General features: G+C 47.0%; 2 protein-coding genes across 3 annotated transcripts in view; one reads left to right on the plus strand and one right to left on the minus strand.

The window, feature by feature from the left end:
- Positions 1-4863, plus strand: part of CRTAP (cartilage associated protein) — a 35045-nt gene extending 30182 nt beyond the window's left edge. For both annotated transcript variants that reach the window (XM_078354504.1, XM_017965930.4), the window contains one exon: positions 3628-4863. In XM_078354504.1, coding sequence (XP_078210630.1) covers positions 3628-3763 — 136 coding nt within the window. In that variant the 3' untranslated portion in view covers positions 3764-4863. The remainder of the gene's footprint in view (positions 1-3627) is intronic.
- A 6320-nt stretch (positions 4864-11183) lies between these two features.
- SUSD5 (sushi domain containing 5) overlaps positions 11184-23315 on the minus strand; it is a 56036-nt gene continuing 43904 nt past the window's right edge. Inside the window, exon 5 of the mRNA XM_008983976.5 lies at positions 11184-15104. Coding sequence (XP_008982224.1) covers positions 13816-15104 — 1289 coding nt within the window. The 3' untranslated portion in view covers positions 11184-13815. The remainder of the gene's footprint in view (positions 15105-23315) is intronic.

Genomic DNA, 23315 nt, shown 5'->3' on the forward strand with positions numbered 1-23315 from the left:
TCTTGTTGTTGCATTGATCCTTTTACCACTATATCTTTGTTGCTTTAAAATCTATTTTATCAGATACGAGAATTGCAACTCCTGCTTTTTATTTATTTATTTATTTTTGCTCTCCATTTGGTTGGTAAATCTTTCTCCATCCCTTTGTTTTGAGTCTTTGTGTATCCTTGCATGTGAAATGGGTCTGGATATAGCATACTGTTGGGTTTTGGCTGTATCTTTTGATTGGGAGATTTAGTCGATTTAAATTTAGGATTACTGCCATTTGATGTTAACAGGCTGTTTTATCCATTCGTTGATGTAAATTCTTCTTTATGTTGGTGCTCTTTACTTTTTGGTATATTTTTAGAAAGGCTAATACTGGTTGTTTCTTTGTATGTGTAATGCTTCTTTCAGAAGCTCTTGTAAAGCAGGCCTGGTGGTAATAAAATCTCTGAGTACTTGCTTGTTCATAAAAGATTTTATTTTTCCTTCAGTTGTGAAGCTTAGTTTGGCTGGATATGAAATTCTGAGCTGAAGGTTCTGTTCTTTGAGGATGTTGAATATAGGCCCCCACTCTCTTCTGGCCTGTAGAGTTTCTGCTGAGAGATCTGCTGTAAGTCTGATAGGCTTCCCTTTGTGGGTAATCTGACCTTTCTCTCTGGCTGCCCTTAGTATTTTCTTCTTTGTTTCAACCCTGGTGAATCTAACGATTATGTGCCTTGGGGTTGCTCTTCTTGAGGAATATCTTTGTGGTGTTCTCTGTATTACCTGGGGTTGAATATTGTCCTGTTTTGCTAGTTTAGGAAAATTTTCCTGAATAATATCCTGAAGAATATTTTCCAGCTTGGATTCATTCTCTCTGTCACATTCAGGTACACCTATCAAACGTAAATTTGGTCTTTTCACATAGTCCCACATTTCTTGTAGACTTTGCTCATTCCTTTTTATCCTTTTTTCTATAATCTTTTCTTCGCGTTTTATTTCATTAAGTTGGACTTTGACCTCTGATATCCTTTCTTCTGCTTGAACAATTTGAGTGTTTAAACCTGTGCATACTTCTCGGAGTTCCTGTATTGTATTCTTCAGTTCCATTAATTCACTTATATTCCTCTCTAAGTTGTCTATTCTCATTAGAATTTCGTCAAACCTTTTTTCAAAGTTCTTAGTTTCTTTACATTGGGCTACAACATATTCTTTTAACTCACAGAAGGTTCTTATTATCCATTCCCTGAAGCGTGATTCTGTCATTGGGATGCGCTCGTTCTCCATCAAGCCTTGTTCCCTTGTTGGTGAGGAACTGTGATCCTCTTTAGAGGGAGAGGTGTTCTGATTTTGAGTATTCTCAGACTTTTTATGCTGGTTTCTTCCCATCATTGTAAATTTATCCACCTGTCGTCTTTGAAATTACCAACTTTCAGATTAGGTCTCTGGGTGGACGTCCAAGTTGTTAATTCCCAGGGCCGAAATATGAGCAACCCACTGCGCCGGCCAAAACAGCAGCGTTAAGACTGATGGTGCTTTTCTGCCCAGGAATCTCCAGTTTGGCTTCCTTCTTGAGTCCGTAATAGGCGACTCTGCCTTCCCGGAGCTCCAAACGTCGGTCAGAAGGGGAACCAGTCCCGTTTACTCTGCACCAAGAGCTGCCGTGCCGAGGTGCTGGCAAAACTGCTGCGCCGGCCACAAAAGTCCCGCTGGCGACCCGTGCGGCTCCTCCACTTGGAATCTTCTGCTCCGTGAGCGACCAAAATTTGTCTGAAAGTGTGACGTCCTCCCGTTCTCTGCACTTTCACTGAGAGATGCAATCCCGAGATGTTAGCGATCAGCCATCTTGAATCGTTCCCCCTTTTTGTGTTTTTAGTAGAGACGGGTTTCACTATGTTGGCCAGGCTGGTCTCCGTTCCTGCCTTTTCTAGTTCTCCTTATCAGTCTGTCATTTGTTCTTCTTTGTTGCCAGCAAAGGCTGGTGTGTAACCTCCCTGGCAAGACTGCTATTGTTGTTGTTGTTTTTAGCCAAAGGCAGTTGCCCAGAGAAGGGGCAGCTGCTGGCCCTTAACATGCAGAAGTTGGGTTGGGGACACTGGGATGGAGATCTGAACGAGGCCCCGGCAGCGTTCATGACAACAGCCAAGAAGGGGGTGCATTTCTTTCATCTGTGCTGCCTCGGGCACGTATTCTTTGTGAGCTAAAAGCAAACAATACCATCATCCCACAAGTCACAACAGACACCCAGCAGGATATAGAAGTCCCTAGCAGAAGTCATGGCTATACACGTAATCCCTCTGCTATGCTGTGTTTTCCTTCTGGGGTCTAGAAAGCAACTGAAGGACACTTTTTCCAAGCTGTAGTGTTCTACTCCCACAATTTGAGTTTCTAATTCCTGGCATGATATAGTCGAAGTGTTTGATGATAATACGACCACCCCCCCCATTTGTGTCTCGTGTACTTGATAGGTTTTCCAGTAATTCTCAAATACTGTGAGATTTTTATAAATTTCTCTGTGTTCAAACATCAAAAGGAGCAAACAGGCTCTTGGCCTGGGATGGTGAGCTCGGTGAAGGAGGTCAAGCTTTAGCAGGGGTGGTGGGGCCGGTCTGTGCTGACACTTGTGGTAGGGGCCTCAGCCTTGGTCATTCATTCATTCTCTGCAGAAAAGAGAATGGGCGTCATCAGCTGGTGGTCCAGGAGGGTTGTAGGAGAGAAGTCAACACAGAGAAAGAAATTGGGAAGGGTTCTGGGCTGCATCAAGCTGAGGCGTAAGGCTGATTGCAGAAGGAGGGAGCAGGTGGGCTCCTGGTACCAGCACTGGGCGGGTGAATCCCACTGTCCCCGTGTGCCTCTCCTGTAAGACGAGTGATTGCTTCAGTCACACTAGGAATATGCATGCAGCACTCAGCCATTCATCCTTCAACACATTTATTGAGCGCCTTCTGTGTGCTGGGCTCTGGGGAAGAAAAATCAACCCAGGGCCTGGTCCTTGAGAAGTTTGTGGTCTGGTGGTCAGGGCAGAAAGGGAACAGATAGAAAGTGTTCCTGTGGGAGACCTGCTCGTGAGAGGGCAGGAAGGGGAGCGGGCAGAGGTGCGCGCAGGTGGAACCATCCACAGCGGGGCTGGGCTGTCTGCTTTACGCCGTCTGTTGACAGGTCTTGCAGAGCATTTAATACCAAGTTCAAATGGAGTGGAAGCTGAGGTCCCCTCCACAGGGAGAAATCAGGTCCTCTGGGCCCCAGAGAAAACCTGTTTCAGCCAGAGCAGACAGTGGCAATGGCCTCTTGGGATACAGTTTCTGCTCATCAGCACTTTTTTTTTTTTTTTGAAACGGAGTTTCGCTCTTGTTACCCAGGCTGGAGTGCAATGGCGCGATCTCGGCTCACCGCAACCTCTGCCTCCTGGGTTCAGGCAATTCTCCTGCCTCAGCCTCCCAAGTAGCTGGGATTACAGGCGTGCGCCACCATGCCCAGCTAGTTTTTTGTATTTTTAGTAGAGAAGGGGTTTCACCATTTGGCCAGGATGGTCTCGATCTGTTGACCTCGTGATCCACCTGCCTCGGCCTCCCACAGTGCTTGAGCCACCGCGCCCAGCCCCTCATTGGCACTTTTAACAGTCAAATAGCCCATTTAGCAGAGTTGTCGTGCTGTCTCTTACAGGGAGAAGTTGTGGAATATGTGGACGATCTCTTGGAACTGGAGGAGACCAGCTAGCCCACAGCAGCCGAAGAGACTTTCTCACGACATTCAGGAAACACAGATTCTTTGTCCTTTCCCCAACAGCCGAGGTTGTTGATACCTCAGAGCCTTCCCTTTACTCTCCGAAGTGAGAGGGAAGCCCCCATCTCTCTCACTACATGTCACCGGGGTGAGCCTGCCTTTCCCGTCTTCACACCTGACACCTCGTGTTCACACCCATCTTTCTCACCTTTTATTTTTTTTTTGAGATGGAGTCTTGCTGTGTTGCCCAGGCTGGAGTGCAATGGTGCGATCTCATCTCACTGCAACCTCTGCCTCCCAGGTTCAAGCGCTTCTCCTGCCTAGCCTCCCAGGTATCTGGGATTACGGGCGCCCACCATCATGCCTGGCTATTTGTATTTTTAGTAGAGACGGGGTTTTGCCATGTTGGCCAGGCTGGTTTCGAACTCTTGACCCAGGTGCTCCACCTGCCTTGGCCTCCCACAGTGCTGGGATTATAGGCGTGAGCCACAGTGCCTGCCTCTTTCTCACCTGTACACCTGTCTTATCCTCACGTCTGTTTTTACTCCTTCACCCCTGTCTTCCTCATGTTCACGCTTGTCTTTCCCATGCTCATACCTGCCTTTCTCACCATTTTGGTTTGAAGGACAGTCTTTTCTGACTTTTCTTTTTTTTTTTCCCCAGAAAATCAGTATTATTTTTTAAATAAGAAAAAATTCCTAAAAGATGATAACTGAAAACCTCCTTTGGCTTCTTTGCTCTTCCAGATTTTAGTCTTCTTTCTCCCCATCCAGGAAAGAGAGTGGAAGACAAAGGCCAAACTTCTCCAGCCTTATGATAGCCTCCACTTGGTCTGACTTGTACCAACTCTAGCACCCACTGAAAAGCAAGTTGGATAGTGTAGAGTACGTCTCCAAAATCACAAAGGTTGGCTGATCTGATGTGAGGATAGTGCTTAGTTATAAGTCTCTAAGTTGGAAAGGAAGAAAGCCAGAGCCGTCTAGTTTCATTCATTCTTTCAGTAAATATTTACTGAGTACCTACTATGTGCTAGGCATTGACCTGGGCACTGGAGATACTTCACAGAAGAACAGGGGAAAGTTCGCTGTGCTCATGGAGCTTACATTCTACAGGGAGAAAGAGATCACCAATACATAGGAATAAATATGTACAAATAAATAAATATATATATAAATGTATACAATGTATCGTATAGTGATAATTGCTATGGAGAAAAATAAAGCGGTGGTGGGGTAGGGTATGGAGTCCTGGCGATGAGGCTACAGTATTAAATGGAGTGTTCAGGGAAGGCCTCACTGGGAATGTGACATTAGAGCAGAGATGCTAGAGCAGTGGTCCTGGGCAAGGCATTCCAGGCAGAGGAACAGGATGTGCAGTGCCCCAAAGTGAGAACCTGCTCTGCATGGTCAGGGAAGAGCAGGGAGGCTGAGCAGAGGCGTGGGCAGAGGAGAGTGGAAGGAGCGAGGGCTGGGGAGGAGGTCAGATGGTGGAGGGCCTTGACCTGGCTTCTGCTGAGTGATATAAGGGCCCCTGGGGAGTTTAAACAGAGGAGTGCCTTGATTGATTTATATTTAGCAAGGGTCATTCTAGCTGCCATATTGTGAAAAACCTGAGTGGACAAGGGCAGAAGTAAGAGGGAAGACCTGCTAGGAAGCTTCCGTGAGATTCCAGACTTGGGCCCGGGCCACGGCAGCAGTGGTGGTTACTTAGCTAGATTTATTTTGAAAGCAAAGCCAATGGGATTTGCTGGGAGGTTGAATGTGGAGTGGAAGAGAAAGAAGAGTTCTTGGTGACTTTAAGGTTTTTGGCCTGAAGAACAGGAAAGATGGAATTACCATTTACTGACAGGGAAGGGCGGCTGGGTAAGTAAGGAATGTGGTGCAGAGCAGGCTGTCTGTGGTTGGGGTGGGAGGTTCAGGCTGCACATCAAAGTGGAGAGTTTTCTCAGGTCAGGTCTGCAGCAGAGCCCATGACGGGGATCTGAATGCACTTGCTTCATTGTGGGGGGTACTCTCAGAAGGGCCCTGTGAAAGCCTCTATCAGCCCTTTATTGGCTGTGAGAAGTTCTGTGGGAGTGCGGGTACATTTGAAGGCAGGTGGCTTCGCCCGAGGGTAGGTCTCTGGAAAAGAGGCTGTAAGCGTCTGGCAGCCGCCATGCGTGGTAGTGTACTGGGGGGTGAGGGGTCCTGGGAACTGGCTCTATGAAGGGATCCAGCACAGCACCTCAGCATGTCAGTGACAGTTAAAGCCTTGCAGCTGGAGGGGCGGCTGAGATTGTCTCTCAGTATTACTGAGAAGCAACAGAAAAGAGCTATGGACGGAGCCCTTGGGCTGTCTGGGAAATGGGAAGCCAAAGAGACTGAGGAGGAGTTACCTTAAGGTCAGAGAAAGCCAGGAGGGTTTGGTGTTCTGGAAGCTGAGCTTTCTTTAGTCAACCTCATTCCCTTCTCCAAATAAGCCACTTGTATAGTTGGACCCCTCCAGGGGTGAAGGCAAGAGGAGAAAAGCACAGCATTTGGGAAACAAGACTTTTCCTACAATCGCCTGGGAGGGAGTAAAAGGATGGAGTGTTTGCGTTTTTGTGTAGTGGTGGTGAACTGGGGGAGAACACTCATACGTCCTGCGTTTTCTGGGCTTCCCTTACCCCCCGGAACACTGTACTCACTTTGGAGAACTCGGGCACATCCTTCTTTCAGCTCTGTCCTGCTTCCCTCATCCCTCCTGACACCACATCCTCATTCACCTGCACAAGAATCCCTGCGTCAGGCTCTGCTTTGAGGGTACCCTACCCAGGACAGTCCCCTACCGCTTCTGTCTCAGGCCGAAGTTGCCCACGTCCGCAGTCTGTACTTTGGGGGCAGGGTGGTATTTGGCCTGAGCGGTCAGTGTTATTACTGGTGGAGGCACCGTGTCCATAGCAGCCTCCCAGTCCCAGCAATGCGTCAGACCTTATGTGGCTTCCTGCTGGGGGAGATGGCCTTTGCCCATGGGATGCCTGGCCCTCCTTCCTCACCCCACCCTCTACTCCACCAGAGAAACTTCCTTTTGAACTCAGTGGGGAAGAGGTGATGAGATAGGACTAGAAAGTAATGGGGGACCCAGGGAGTGGACGCCCTGCTCCGGGACTCCTGAGTCTGTAAATAGCGTGCCCAGCAGCCTGAACTCCCCTTAGAGCCCCAGCCTGCGGGGTCCTTCCCAGCTTCGTGAGAAAATGAAAGCTGACATCTGCAGGGAGCCAGCCTGGGTTGGGTGTTGTGACTCACTCCACCTCTGTGTCCTGCAGAGGTCCCGTTGGGTCCTCGTCTTGTGAGCCTGGGGTGAGCTTTGTGTACATGACGTTGCTCGGCATATGGGTTGAGTTGGCGTGGTGGTGGGGTCCTCGTTCACTCTCTGAACTGGCCTCCTTTCACTGGGGACTGAAAAGCACCTCCACCCCCACCCTCGCGATGTCCCCCGAGGACCCTGGTGATAGTACAGTCAGTATTGGCAGTGCTTTGCTTTGATTGAAGGCTGTGGAGCTGAGTTACCAAAATTTTTATTTCAAAGGAAACCAAACTAACCTTAAAAAAAAAGTGGGCCGGTTCTTCCAAACCTACCGTGAAAGCCTGGCGTGCAGGCTGCACTCGATGCCCTCAACCCAGCACCTCCCGGAGTGTGTTCCTTGGAAAAGCCTACAAGATTCCTGCATTGAGACCCTGTTGGTTCAGCCTCAGTCTGGCCTGTCTTGAAAAAAACAAACACATTTGTAGCTTTGTGGGAGCTTCCAGGCCCGCCCTAAGATGCCTCGCTTGTCCTTTGACCCACGAGCCTGGAGCTCAGTGGTCACCGTTTGGTTCTGCAGGCTGGTGGGGAGGCTGCCATCATGGTGGGGCCTCTGTCCAGGCCCATTGCCACTCAGGGCATCCAAGCAGGAGGCACCCGCTGGGAAGGGTCTAAAGAGACTTCTTGTGGCCAGTGCTTCTGTTCGTGCTTGACTGTGGAGAAGTGAAGGGCTGAGGGGAGGTTTGTGTGCACACACGTGTTTAAAAGTGTCTTATTGGCCGAAACGAGCACATACCGACATATGCAACATGCTGATACTTCCTGATTTTCGAGACTTTCTGATTACTACAACTAACCTGTTGTGCTCACCTCTGGAATCCAGAAAGAGCCACTGCGAGCCCCGACCGCAAGGGCTGCCTTAGGAAGGAAATGTGTGCTTTCGGGAGTTCTTATTAGGGGAATTTTAAGAGCACAAAAATTTTATTGGACCCAACTCAGTGGCAAACAGAAAATGATTTGTTAGATTGTCAGTGGGAAGGGGTTTATTATGACTGCTGGTGGAATAAACAGTGACCACTTTCTGCCAACATTCATGGAAATAACGTTTCTAAGTTTTAAATGTGAGCTGTAAACCGAAGCTACTTCAGTTAAAAAAAGAAAAAATCAATACTTAAACTGTAGGGAGAAGGTGGACCGGTGCCAGAGAAAACATTATTCAATAGCGTCGGAACATGGAACCGCAACACAGTTTGTAGCAAGGCCCTGAGAAAAACCCACAACTAATCCTTCATCGCAGCTGTCGGAACTCTTGATCGTCTGCCATCCCCCAAACAGTGACTTCTTTTTTTCTGGTGACTCCAGGCCTGAATGACCTAGTGTGGAGAGTTTAAACTATGTACAAGGGAGAAAAGGGAAAAAAGCCTAGGAACCTTAAGTAAGCCTCAGCCAAAGGTTTTATGCATTGGACTTCCTGTGCCTGCAGCCAGGGGCAAGACTGATCCCCAGGCCTGTCCCCATGTCATCTCCCTGAAAGAGAAGACACCACAACAGCCCGGCTTTGCCTTGACTGAGCCGCTCCTACCCCCAGAAATAAGAATCAAGAGCAGCCATGGTTATCCTTAGAGTGGTTTCCATCTAGGGCCAGCACGTGAGCAGCCACATATCCTGGCACCTGACACTGTCCCCATACAAATAGCTGGCTTTCGTTGCTTGTGGAATGAATGAGTGAGTGGGCTCTATATTGTCTTACAGCTGGCAGGTAAGATATTAGTGCCTCATTTTATAAGAAGAAAACAGGGAGGAATTAAGCAGTTTGGCCAACAGACACAAGATAGATTCCAGAGTTTTATCTCCCACTCTAGGGTGGCAGTCGGTAGGGTGAACTCCAGATACCATTGCTGATGTCTTTTTCTGCCTCCCCTGTTGGGTTGGGATGGTATGTACAATCTCATTCTTGTTGAAAATTAGAACAAGGAAAATAGCTAAAACCAAAAGCTTTTTTTTTTTTTAACATCACATTAAATGTTTTACTTTGCTTACTTTGTATTTTCTATTCTAGCCACTGGACAGGGATGTCTTAACCACATTCTAGAACCTATGTTGTAATGAGCTCTGTTTTCTCAGGTCTGTGACATTTCTGACATTCATCTAACAAAGTCTCATGCAGGAGGAGAGGTCCTTGCTAGCCGTGAGCCAAGAGCTGGCTGAGGTCCCATCAGACAGTAAAGGCTCATGCCTCTCCCCAGGAGGATTGTCTTTCCGAGGAGATCTGGGATCCCACTAGGAAAAACATTTGGAATCTTTCAAACAAGGACCCAAAGCATCTTCAGGGATGACCGTCAACAGCAGTGATGCTCCATGCATGCCACTAATGGGCAGGCAGGAGAAAGCAGAGCAGACGGAGGCAGGTGGCAAGAGTGGTGAACCAGCCAGCACAAAAACAGGCCCACGCATGGAGAGTTCAAACAGCTGAGGAAGAAGTAGAGCATACGGAGGTCAGCCCAAGAATTCCAGAGGACACAGTGAAAAATTCTGGACTTAGGAGAAAGGGTGGAGGGTGTAAGAGTTAAGTGTTGCAGGATGGCTTAGGTCAGGCTCCTTTGAAACAAGGGAAGTGATGGGGTGCTTTCAAGAGAAGGGGTGTGAGCGAAGCAGGAAGGAGATAGCAAAGATGTGTCTTCAGTTGAAGACCAGCTTCAGCCTGATCTCGTGGGAGCGCTGGAGCACGAATCACATCAACGCTGGTCCTGCCTTGAGACAAGGAGGTCAGTCTTTTGCATCCCCATGCCAGCTGGTCATTGGTTATAGGCTGCCCTAGCAGGGTGGAAGGTGGTCAGACATCCTGGACGAGGGAACGGACATTAGGCCAAGGGCAGTTCTCTGCGTTGGAAAGGTACCCTTGTGTGCTTATGAGCATTTTGGCAGCCAACACTCAGGGCCGCTGGAAGATGGGTCCACCTGCCTAGCAAAGGGGATCCGGAAGGGGCATCAACAATGTCTACAACATCGGAAGGCTTGGCGTGGATCTGCGGTGGTCGTGGAGGTGGAAATGGACGTAAGGCAGATGGGACTGGTGCTGACGGTGTCTCAGCTGGATTTTGCTAGTTGCCCCTCCACATCTCTTCCAGTGTGTCCTACCAACATGCCTGGTGTCCCAGGAACCTGACCTCTGGTTCCACTGCCTGGGTTTCTTCACCCTCTGACTTCCAGTTGTCACTGGGACATGCCAGCAAGAGATGGCAGGGTGAGACAAGGTCTGGGTCCTTAAAATCTTTGCTTCCTCCAAGCCACAGTTGGATATCGGCTGCATCCTCCGGGAGGCAGAGCCCTGGTCCCGCAGGTCTTTCCTACTGCTGAGCTCTTGCTGGGTTCCCTAACAGGACCCCACCATCCCGATGGTTCCCCTCACTCTCCCCACACCTTTGTGGGCAGTCCCTTCAGCTAACCCTCCAGTTACTCCTTTGCATGCCCTATGAGTTAGGAGAAAGGGGATAATCAGTTCTCTCAGGCCAGTGCTTCTCCAGCTTTACCATTCATGCCCGCCACCTGGTGTCCTGTCAGATGCAGATCCTGATTCAGCAGTTCTGGGACGGGACCTGAGATTCTGCATTTCCAACAAGCTCGCCGTGTCTGTGCTGCTGGGGCAGGAGCCACGCTTTGAATAGCGAGGTCCTGGGTGTTTCGTCATGGTGAAGCGAGTGGTCTCTGGTTGGGGCAAGGAAGAGGGAAGCAGAGAGGGAGGAGGGGCGAGAGCACCACAGACTCCCCTAAAATCCTGCTGCAGGAGGTAACAGAGCTGAGAGGGTTAGAGAGGGCAGACTTACATCTTAGATATAGCAAGTATTAAGACATTATTTTCAAGATTACTAGAGGATTCTTTTTTTTTGAGATGGAGCCTTGCTATGTTCCCCAGGTTGGAGTGCAGTGGTGGGATCTCAGCTCACTGCAACCTCTGCCTCCTAGGTTCAAGAATTTTTCTACCTGAACCTCCAGAGTAGCTGGGAGTACACGGGTGCACCACCACACCCGGCTACTTTTTGTATTTTTAGTAGAGACAAAGTTTTACCATGTTGGTGAGGCTGGTCTCTAACTCCTGATCTCAAGTGATCTGCCTGCCTCAGACCCCCAAAGTGCTGGGATTACCAGTGTGAGCCACTGTGCCCAGCAAGCTTTTTTTGTTTTTTAATTCAAAAAAGCATAGTGCAGTAGCCTAGAAATAAAATACATTCCGCAACTGTTGGGGCAATAATTATTTATTTTAAATATCTCAGAAGCTTTGTGTTACTAGAACCCCCTCCCCCAATTTTCATGAGCATTAAACATTCACCAGTCTCGAAACAGGCATGACATATGATTTCGATTTACGGTGTTTTCATCATTCCCTTTCAACATGCGTTTTTAGATTCTATAACATTAATTTAGATGACACCACACCAATAAGAACTTAAAAACTGATGTGTTGGGTTTATTTCACATTCCAGGTCTACAAATAAAACATTCACATGTATTAATAATTTGTAATACATTTATTAATACACTGGTATCAATATTGCCTATTCGTTGGTATAAATTCAATGTTCTGGGTTATTCCATAATAATAGTTACTGACGCAATCCCAACGCTGAGACAGGTTATTTTATATTGTTAAAAATAGAGAAGTTATCTTGCAGTAGCTTAGGGTCTAAGCTGTAAATATATACAGTCTCTGGCTTTGATTCTATGAGGTTCTGCTTTGGCTACATGCAGGAAGCTTATTCCGATAGTTCTCGACTCCGTTGACGCATCGGCCTTCCAACTGTGGGGACTAAGATCTTTGATTATGCTGCCTCTCTTGACAGCTGCTTCGCCTATTATTTTCCCAAAGCTTGCTGAAAAGAGGTGGCAGGGTGGAAAACATGCTGTGAATTCTTTTTTCCTTAGGTAAAACACCACTGGCAATTTTTCAATCATAAAAAAAAATCAGGATGTCTCTGTACCACGCAAAAACAGACTCCTATGGCGTCTCAAAATCAATGTATTGCTAACATCACCTCTTACCACTGATAACTATTTCCAAGAAGGTGATTCATATTAGAAAAATAGAACATGTTTCGTTTCTGTGCCAGCATACAGGAGACTACTGCAGGTGGCATTGGCCTTTGGGCGGTGTCCAGTGCCACCTCAGCTGCACACATCCACGCCTGGCTGCCGCACAAGACAAACCACAGGTGCTACTCATCTTCTGTGCCACTAGGGCTCCAGCTGGCCTCGAAGTTCACATCTGAGGTTCTTAGAAACCAATAGGTTCTCAAACTTGAGTGCCCATCAAAATCACCTGGAGGGCTTGTTAAACACACAGAGAACTGGGCCCTGCTCCCAGGGTACCTGTTTCCTGAGTCTAGGGCGGGACTAGAGAATTTGCATCTCCAACAGATTCCCATCTGATGCTATGCTACTGGCCTGAGGACCACACTTTGACAACCACTGCCAAAAACAATGCTCGCTAGCCACCATAAGATGATTTAGATGCTGTGAAATGGGTTGTCCAATAGACAGTATGGATTCTGTTTCCACAGAGCTCCCAGTTTCCACACTAGAGAACAGATCAGCACAGATCACTTCATATTCTCTTATAGATTCTTCTGCTTCTCCATCAAGTATGTGCCCATCCTTGATATCCTGGTATTTGGCCCTCTGAAAACATGTCTTTTTTCCTCCCGTGTCATTCCCTCTTACTGGAGTTCAGAGAAATGGTTAATCCTGAGAGAGGAAACCAAGGACTGAGTTTTGTTAGTCCTGGCAAAAATTCCAAGACATTCCTAGGCACAGACTGATCAGGGACAACTAGACCACTGCTTCTGAGAGGAAATGGTACTTACTGGTACAAGGCTAACTTTGTTTTTTAAAAATAATGGCAAATCCTTAACCATGAAAGATGGAAACTAACATAAAATAAGTGATAGGCCATCCCGCAGAATGGCGGGAATAGAGGGGGATGTGTGTTTCTTCACTCCTCACCTCCCCCAACAAAACGTCAGTCTTAAATTCTCTCTAATTTCAAGAAACAATGAAAAAGAAACCTCAAAGCTTCTAGACTGTGTCCTGGCTCTTGGTTCATCTGCCCTCAGCAGCATCACGACACTAAAAGGAAACATTCTTCTTCCATATTCCTCTCAGTAATTCAATATCCATGTCCACAATAACACTGCTCTCATACACTTGCTTTATCACTATTTATAAACTTTCAGGACATGAAGCCAGTGATTTTCTTTCTTCAGAAAGGTAATATTGGGATGTGGTGCACACCTGGAATCCCAGCACTTTGGGAGGCTAAGGAGGGCAGATAACTTGAGGTCAGGAGTTTGAGATCAGCCTGGCCAACATGGTGAAACTGTCTCTCCTAAAAATACAAAAAAATTAGCCAGGCATGGTGGCACACATCTGTCATCCCAGGTACTCAGGAGGCTGAAGCAGGAGAATTGCTTGGACCTGGGAGGCAGAGGTTGCAGTGAGCCCAGATTACGCCACCGCACTCCAGCCTGGGCGACAGTATGAGACTTTTGTCTCAAAAAAAAGATAATATTGTGCTGAAGGAAGAGGCAATTTTTGACCTCACACTGGAAACCAGGCCCAAGCACAGGCCTGAGATTAGTATAGTCAATTCCAGGGCACACGGTGGAGTAGACACTGACATGAGTGACAATGCCATCAAAGCCCCCCTGCCCTGCCAGGTACTCCAGAGACACTTCTCAGCCCATAGAACAAAGGGCTGAGGGAAAAATGACGAGCCACAGTCCACCTGTGTCATACTCTAGTGAATTATCAGTGTGATGTGCCACAGTTAGTTTTCCTCCCAAGTAGCTTTGGGAGAGCCCATTCCAAAGGTGCCTAGACCTTCTCCATCTCGATCTGCTGGTGGTAGTGCCGAGCCTGCCGCTGGCCAACGTTCAGCTTGTACACAGAGCTCTTGTGCTGGCGCCTGCGATAGCCCCACACCACCCCCACCCCTGCCAGGAGTAGCAGCAGGCACAGGATGGTGACAACGGTGGCAATCACAGGGCCTCTGGTGAGGCCAGGACAGCTGTCCCCGACACACGACTCCAAGGTGGGATGAAGCTCCTCCCTTGCACCTGGCCCAGGGCCTTCCTGTCCCAAGAAGTCTTCAGACAGCAGGTATGGGAAGCTATCCCGGACCTCAGGAGCAGTGGTTTCTACTGGAGGCTGAGTGTCCATGCCCGTTGAGGGGATGTGGGTAGGCGTCTGCTTGACGGTGGTGGCTGCTAATATCTCCAGGGTAGACCTGGTGAGCTCAGAGGGCAGCGTGGCCAAGGGAGACTCCTCTGTGGTGAATCTCCAGGGTAGAGTTGACTGGTACTTGGTCAAGTCACCGTCCCCATTGCTCTCAGTCTCGGACACATTCATGGGTCTGAGCGCCAAAGCTTCCATGTCTAGCATTTGAGATGGAAGAACTGAACTGTGGGTCGTGTCCTCGCTTGGTGCGAGGGTGCCAATCCAGGGCTGTTTAACTTCCACGGGAGTGGGCTGATCAGGAGTAATGGGAATGTTTTCACCCAGTCCTACCGACCCGACCCCTCTGTCCCCATCTTCTTCCTCTTCTGCCTCTGTCTTCCTCCAAGCCCCATCTGTCACAGGGTAGCCATCTAACCAGGACTCATCGCTGCTGTTCACCACTGGATCCCCTGCGCTGCTGTCATTCTTGCCCACAAATGGCCCTGAGGGACCATCAGTGTTGCTATAGATCACCTTGGTTTCAGGTTCCCCTGGGACCAATTTTATACCACTGTGGTTATCTCCAGCAGAAAACTGCTTTTTGGTGTCATCATCTACCTCCTTTTCCAACCCAGGCTTGTGGAAAGCCTCAGCAGGAAACCAGAACAAGTGCTTCTGGTGCAGCCGCGATCCTGGCGAGTCTGCGGGGACACTGCTCCCAGCATCAGGCAAGCCTGTGGTTGGCACAAAGCCTTTATCTCGGGCGATGTTTTCTCTCCCCACCGAAATGGAGACCAGATGGTCCTGTTTTGGAGCCTCCTCAGAGGATTCCTCCTGACCCCTATCCTCTTCTGCCTCTGTCCGGGAATCCTCCATGAGCTCTCTGAATGACACAGATCTGTCATCAGGAAAGTTATCTTCATAGTCAATGTGTGCCTCAGCCTCATCTGGAAGAATAGAGGGAAAATCCTCATTAGATCCAAAGGCACAGAGCTGGTATGGAACACAAGAAAAGGAAATAAAAAGCATAAGGGCTGGGAGGCCGAGGCGGGTGGATCACGAGGTCAAGAGATCGAGACCATCCTGGTCAACACGGTGAAACCCCGTCTCTACTAAAATACAAAAAATTAGCTGGGCATGGTGGTGCATGCCTGTAATCCCAGCTACTCAGGAGGCTGAGGCAGGAGAATTGCCTGAACCCAGGAGGCGAAAGTTGTGGTGAGCCGAGATGGCGCCATTGCACTCCAGCCAGGGTAATGAGCGAAACTCCGTCTCAAAAAAAAAAAAAAAAAAAAAAAAAAAGCATAAGGGCTGGGACAGAATAAATAATACTGTTATTATTCATGGATGATATGTATCATAGATAAACCCAAGGAATCTATACATGACATTACAATTAACTACAATTAACATCTCAGCTCAGGCCGGGCATGGTAGCTCACACCTGTAATCCCAGCACTTTGGAAGGCCCAGGCAGGTGGATCACTTGAAGCCAAGAGTTCAAGACCAGCCTGGCCAACATGGCAAAACCCCATCTCTAATAAAATACAAAAAAATAGCCAGGCATGGTGTCATATGCCTGTAATCCCAGCTACTCAGGAGGGTAAGGCATGAGAATTGCTCGAACCCAGAAGGTGGAGGTTGCAGTGAGCCAAGATCGCACCACTGCACTCTAACCTGGGTTACAAAAACAACAATAATGAAAACACGTAAGCTTGTTAGGGACACTAGGTCTACAGTAAATGTAAACAACTGTATTTCTAAATACTGTCAATAAACAGAAAATTAAAATTTAAAAGGATGCCATTTACAATAATATTAAAAAACAAACACATAGGAATAAATCTAACAAAAGATGTGCAAGACTTCTACATGGAATGTTGCAAGACACTGCTGAGCAAAATTTGTGTGTGTGTTTTGTATTTTATTTTATTTATTTATTTTTTTATTGCATTTTAGGTTTTGGGGTACATGTGAAGAACATGCAAGATAGTTGCATAGGTACACACGTGGCAGTGTGATTTGCTGCCTTCCTCCCCTTCATCTATATCTGGCATTTCTCCCCATGCTGTCTCTCCCCAACTCCTCACCCCCTGCTGTCCCTCCCCTATTCCCCCCAACAGACCCCAGTGTGTAGTGCTCCCCTCCCTGTGTCCATGTGTCCTCATTGTTCAACATCCAACTATGAGTGAGAACATGTGGTATTTCATTTTCTGTTCTTGTGTCAGTCTGCTGAGAATGATGGTCTCTAGATTCATCCATGTCCCTACAAAGGACACGAACTCATTCTTTTTGATGGCTGCATAATATTCCATGGTGTATATGTGCCACATTTTGCCTGTCCAGTCTATCATCGATGGGCATTTGGGTTGGTTCCAGATCTTTGCTATTGTAAACAGTGTTGCAATAACATTCGTGTGCATATGTCCTTATAGTAGAACGATTTATAATCTTTTGGATATATACCCAGTAATGGGATTGCTGGGTCAAATGGAATTTCTATTTCTAGCTCCTTGAGGAATCGCCACACTGTCTTCCACAATGGTTGAACTAATTTACACTCCCACCAGCAGTGTAAAAGTGTTCCTATTTCTCCACATCCTCTCCACTGCTGAGCAAAATTAAAGAAGACCTAAATGAGGCCGGGCGCAGTGGCTCACGCCTGTAATCACAGCACTTTGGGAGGCCGAGGTGGGTGGATCATGAGATCAAGAGATTGAGACCATCCTGGCCAACATGGTGAAACCCTGTCTTTACTAAAAATACAAAAATTAGCTGGGCCTGGTAGAGCGCACCTGTAGTCCCAGCTACTTGGGAGGCTGAAGCAGGAGAATCGCTTGAACCTGAGAGGTGGAGTTTGCAGTGAACAGAGATCATGCCACGGCACTCCAGTCTGGTGACAGAGCAAGATTCCGCTTCCAAAAAAAAAAAAGACCTAAATGAATGGAGGAATAGACCATGATCATGTGGTAGAAGGCTCAGAATTGTTAAGTTGGCAATTCTGTCCAAATTGATCTATATAGATCTAATACAATTCTAATAAAAATCTCAGACATTAACTGAGTACTACAGTTTATGAAAGTGCCATGGACCAAGAATAGACAAGGCAATATTGAAAAAAGAAAAAGCTGGAAGACATACACAAAACATTTCAAGACTTACTATAAAACTGAATTACCTTTTAAGGCTGTGGTATTGGCACAAGGACAGATAATTGGATTACATTAAAATTAAGATCTTCTGTTCATTTAAACTACCACAAGAGAGTTAAAATGCAAGGCAGAGAGTTACAGAAGATATCTGCTACACATATAACCTCCAAAGGGCTTGTATCCAGAATTTAGAAAGAACTCCCACAAATCCGTACTAAGTAGATAGACAAACCATAGAGAAATTGGCAAGATACTTGAACTGGCACATCACCAAAAAGATGTCAAATTAGTCATTAAACATGTGGAAAGATGCTCAACCTCACTGGTAAGAGAGAAATGCTAATTACAGGCATAGTGAGATACCATTACATAGCACCAGAATGGCTGAAATTAAACAGACTGGCAATCTCAAGTATTAACTAGGATTACAGCCCCGTTAGTGGGAGTGTGAACTGGAACAACCACGACGGAAAACTGGGCATTTCTACTAAAATGGAACATATGGATGCTCCATGACACAGCAATCCCACTCCTAAATATATACTTCACAGTCATATGTGCATATGGGCACCAGAAGACACGCATAAGAATGTTGGTAATAAATAGTAAAAAACTGGAAGCAATCCAAATGCCCCTTCACTGCGGAAGCTACATATCAATTATGATATACTCAAACAATGCAAATCTGTACATCAATACAAATGCACCAACCACTGCTTCCCACAACAACATAGATGAATTGCATGGCCATAATGTTGAGCCAGTCACAAAACAGCACACTCTGAGTTGATTCTATATTTACATAAAGTTTAAAAACAGGCAGAATTAATCTATGGATGTTGAAACGCAGGATGGTGGTTACACTTGGGTAGGAGAGAAGTGGGTGATGAGTGGGTCTGGTACACACGGGACTTTTAGGGTGCTGGCAGTGCTCTGTTTCTTCACCTATGTGAAGGTCTAAATATCTGTGTTTATTCTTGATAATTCATTGTTTTTTTGCCTTATGATTTGTATGTATTTTATAATTAAGTTCAAAAAATGCATTTTTTTTAAAAAACAAGAATTATTTTTTTTTATTGCATTTTAGGTTTTGGGGTACATGTGCAGAACATGCAAGATAGTTGCATAGGTACACACGTGGCAGTGTGATTTGCTATCTTCCTCCCCTTCACCCACATCTGGCATTTCTCCCCATGCTATCCCTCCCCAGCTCCCCGCCCCCGCTGTCCCTCCCCAAAAATGCATTTTTTTTATGCAATGTTAATTCACTTTATTTTTCTTCTATAAAAACCCTATGTGTAGCCACAGCTGGAGCTTGGGTCCTCTGCACGGGGGCTCTGGTGTGGGTCTTGACGAGGTGGTCAGTGAATTCCTGATAGGGAGACTCCGTGAATACAGTCTTCTTCCAGAGATCGGGGGTCAAGTGGCTGTAAGTATTAGAGATGGCATTAAAGGTGGCCTTGGTGAAGCTGCCCAAGGTGGCAGTGCAGCCCCTAGCTGAGGTGTAGTTATCGATACCAGCCATCATGAGCAGCTTCTTGGGCACAGGTGCTGAGACGATGCCAGTGCCCCTGGGCGCAGGGATGAGGCACACCAGCACAGAGCCACAGCGGCCTGTCACCTTGCAAGGGATGGTGTGGGGCTTGCCGATCTTGTTCTCCCGGTAGCCTTTGCGCATGGGGACAATGGAGAGCTTGGCCAGGATGATGGCCCCACGGATGGCAGTGGCCACCTCCTTGGAACACTTAACACCCAGACCGACGTGACCATTGTAGTCCCCAATAGCAACAAACACCTTGAACCTGGTGCGCTGGCCAGCACGGGTCTGCTTCTGCACTGGCAAAATCTTCAAAACCTCATCCTTGAGAGAGGCCCCCAGGAAAAAGTCATTGATCTCAGATTCCTTGATGGGCAGAGAGAAGAAATAGATCTCCTCCAGAGATTTAATCTTCATGTCTTTGACCAGGCGGCCCAACTTGGTGACAGGTATCCACTCCTTATCCTCGGCTTTGCCTCTGCGAGCTCCATGGCCTCGGCCCGGCCCCGTCCACGGCCGCGACCCCAGCCCCGGATACCACTGCCGAAACCTCCACGAAAGTTACTGTGGTTCCCTATCCCAGGCCCCACCACCGCCCACTGCACTGGTGTCATCTGCCATTTGGTGTTTTATTGGAGAAGAAGCACATTTTTTTTTTTTTTTTTGAGACAGAATCTTGCTCTGTTGCCTGGGCTGGAGTGGCAATGGCATGATCTCAACTCACTGCAACTTCCACCTCCTGGGTTCAAGTGATTCTCCTACCTTGGCCTCCTAAGTAGCTGGGATTACAGGCGTGTGCCACCACACCCGACGAATTTTTGTATTTTTAGTAGAGATGGGGTTTCACCATGTTGACCAGGCTGGTCTTGAACTGCTGACCTCAGGTGATTTACCTGCCTCAGCCTCCCAAAGTGCTGGGATCACAGGTGTGAGTCACTGAGCCTGGCCCAAAAATGCATCTTTTAAAACACTAATCGGCTCATTGTAAAACTTCCAAGATGTGAGATGATGCTGTAAAGTATCTGAATACAACCAAATAAGAAGCAACAGTGCCGCACGACTAGGAGACCAGAATGTAAGAACAGGCCGATGAGAGGGAATCAGCCAGTCAGGAAAGCTCAAGAAGCTGCTGTCCTCAGAAGACAGCAGCAGCCCTTTGGGCTTCCCCTCTCTCAATGGTCTTTGAAAGCCAAGTCCTACTGGAAGATACACTTAAATTATTAAAACATACTGGTTCCCCCACTTAACGTTCAACTTTCGATGAACAAAATGCACAGAGCTCCAGAGCCAAGGTCTAGATGGAATGCTGAGGGGTCACATGGTGCATTCCTGGGCTCTGAAACTAGATTAGTGGGTGTCTGGCTGATTTCTAAAGGCTGTTAGAGAATAAGACTCTGTATCTTGCTTATTTAACAACTGACAGAGTTATAGATAAAATTTAACAGTTGTTACTGACCTGCTCCTGAAATGCAAGCCCATTCACTTTACATGTGTCCTCAGCTGGAAAAGGGAAACAGTGGATGAAGAGCAAACATCACTGAGAAATATCAAATGCATGTGTGTTTTACGCTTAGAAAAGGACAGCCCAGGGATTATTTCAGGGCATCCTTTACCCCATTGTGTCCTGTTCACAAAACCTCACACAAAAAACACATCAGATGGCTAGACCATTCTTATGAGCTTTGCAGAATTCAAATACAGGTTCCCAGGGCTCAGGCACCATTATGTCCTCATTTCAAATCCTGCACTGACTGATTCCTTCATTCTCAATGAGAACTGACTATGCGCTAGGGCTTGAGATCACTGGTGAACAGGATAAATACTCCCTTCTTGGAACATATGGGACAGAATCTCAAGGTCTTGCACCCTATAGGGTTGAACTTCAAAGATTTTGTGTGCATAAATTTTCACCCAACATGCTGAACGAGCATTAGGTTTTGCATTGAAGTACTGTCCTTCCTTCAAAAACAACAAAGTGAAGTGAATGCTCCTATCACAAAACTTCTCTCTACAATTTACCCAAAACATATAGCAAGTCGCACTGAGATTTAAGAACTTTAAAGATTTTAGTTCTTTAAAAAGTCTTAAAAGATTTAAGACTTACATCTTTGACCTCAGGATAAGGTGGTTAGATTGCTTATGCACATGTGTGTACTCACTGGCTGGGGAAGACAGATTGCAATAATGGCCACAAATCTCCACTTTTCCCAGCATCAAGACCTTTTGCAATGTGACTTTGCACCTCTTCCCATTAAAAGTTGGGGCCCATTTTTCTATCTCTAGAATCTGGGCTGACCTTGTCCCTTGTTTTGACCTACTGAACGCAATGAAAGTATTGCATGCCTTTGCTCTCTGCCTCAAAACCCTGCCAGCTGCCATGTGAACAAACCTGGATGCCAAAGGATAAAAGACCCCATGAAGGAGAGGTAGACGTCCCAGCTGAGGCCACGCCTGACCAGCCAGCCCTAGCTGACCACATTCTCCTGAGTGAGTGCAGCCCAAACTGCTGACTCAAAGAACTGGAGCAAAATAAATGATTTGTGTTTCATGCCACTAAGCTTTTTGAGATGATCTATTATGCAGAGAAAGCTATTTAACACACTAGCAATGAGCTGCTTTGAGGCGGGGCCCAAGGCATTGTGTCCCTAAGGCAGAACAGTGCTTATCTACTATCGGTATTCTCATAGGTATTCTGGAGTGAGTGAAAGATAAATGGCTCTGGAAGGAAAATGAGGAAAAGTCTGCAATAGCTCAGATCCCAAGCTTCTCTTCATCCCCACCTCAAAACCGTTCAGCACTGAGATCAATTTCCAGGAGCACAGTCTCCCAAAACACAAGAGGACTACAGGCTGACTTCCAAATTATACGGAATCAATTACTTGTACCTATAGTCTCTCATAACACCCCAAAGAGCCTCTGAAAAGATGCCATTGTTGAAGGACCAATTGAATACAAACACACACAGGCATACACCACGCATATACACACAACACACAGCCTCACATCCTGGTGAGCAAAGTGCTGCCACAGCCTGGCTGGCTAGAGCATCTCTTCTTGTCCCAGCCTCTGCTTGGTGCCCACATCCCTATCAATTTAAAAGGGTAGCCTAGTAGAACTCCCTCCTCACTGCTAGTCAGTTTCAAGCAGAGTGGTGATTCTGCTCCGTGAAGGTTTGCTCCTAATGCAAAGAAACTTGGCCTTTCACATGTCTGACCAGTCATTTTTGCTCTGAATCTGCCCCAATCAATTTGTTTTTAATTATATATATATATATATTTTGCGGTACTGCAGAAGAAATTATCTTTGTGAAACAATACACATTTGTCAGTTGTCTCCTAGAGGTTCTGCTGTTGAGGATGAATATCGCTGTTCTCAGCCAGAACCCAGTCCCCTTTCATGAGGGGCCAAGGCAGGAAGCAGTAACTCCCCAGGACCATTTTTCCTCAAGAAGCTTCCACCCACTCAAAAGCATAAGCCAATGCTTCATGCACCAGCCGTAACACATGTCATTTGACCAGGGAATATTTTTTGTTGCCTCATTGCAGCCCCAAGACATTGAACCGTGAAGAACCGCGGATTCTATTTGATTCCACGGTATTTCTGTCATTTCCTGTTCTTGCTCGCACAGACCCGGACAGTGCGTTCATTCTCCTTCAGGTCGTCAACTACAGCTCACTGGCTGTTGGAGTAAACAAGCTGTTTATGCTGAACTCAGCATGATGAAAGGGACCGACACTCGCACAGAGCTTTGCCAAAGGCGGTCCCAGCTGATGGGAAAGCCGCAGGCTGTTGGTGTCAAGGTGGGGGGGGTGCATCAACATGCTTCCTCACTGTCCTCAGGGACCGCCATCTTGTCACCTCTGCAGATGCCAAGACTGATACGGTCCATGGGAAAGCAGAATTCTACCCAGACAACCAACAATTGAAAAGAAATGTGACTGTAGGGACACAAAACCTTCCAGCACCTCAGAGTATCTGTGATCCTGAGAAGTCTCACTGTCACCTCTACTCCGGTTCCTTCCCTGTCTCTTCCACCCACACCCATTTTTCACTTCCATCTGCCCCAGTTCTCCCTGCCGTTTTGTTCTTGCTTCTGACTACCCCTCCCTCTGCTCTGCTTCCTCCTTCTACCTCATCACGGTGTTCCAGACCACTTGAGTATGTACTGGGGACACAGGCCAAAATTGCCTTGTGAGTAGCGTGCACTGCCGGCCACGCGTGAAAACATCTAAGTGTTCCAGTTGAAAGCGTATCATGTATTTTCCCTCCCCCGTACCTACCAAAATGGGGAAACACCACCAAACACACACACACACACACACACACACACACACACACACATATACACACAACTAGGCTTACCAAATGTGAATTTTTTAAATTGAGGAAACTATACTAAACATCAGCAAAAACATTTTACCAATAGCAACCTCACAAAAAGGGAATAATATATTGCAACGAATTTCCTA

The sequence above is a fragment of the Callithrix jacchus genome, chromosome 17 (genome assembly GCF_049354715.1).
Source record: "Callithrix jacchus isolate 240 chromosome 17, calJac240_pri, whole genome shotgun sequence".
NCBI lineage: Eukaryota > Metazoa > Chordata > Mammalia > Primates > Cebidae > Callithrix > Callithrix jacchus.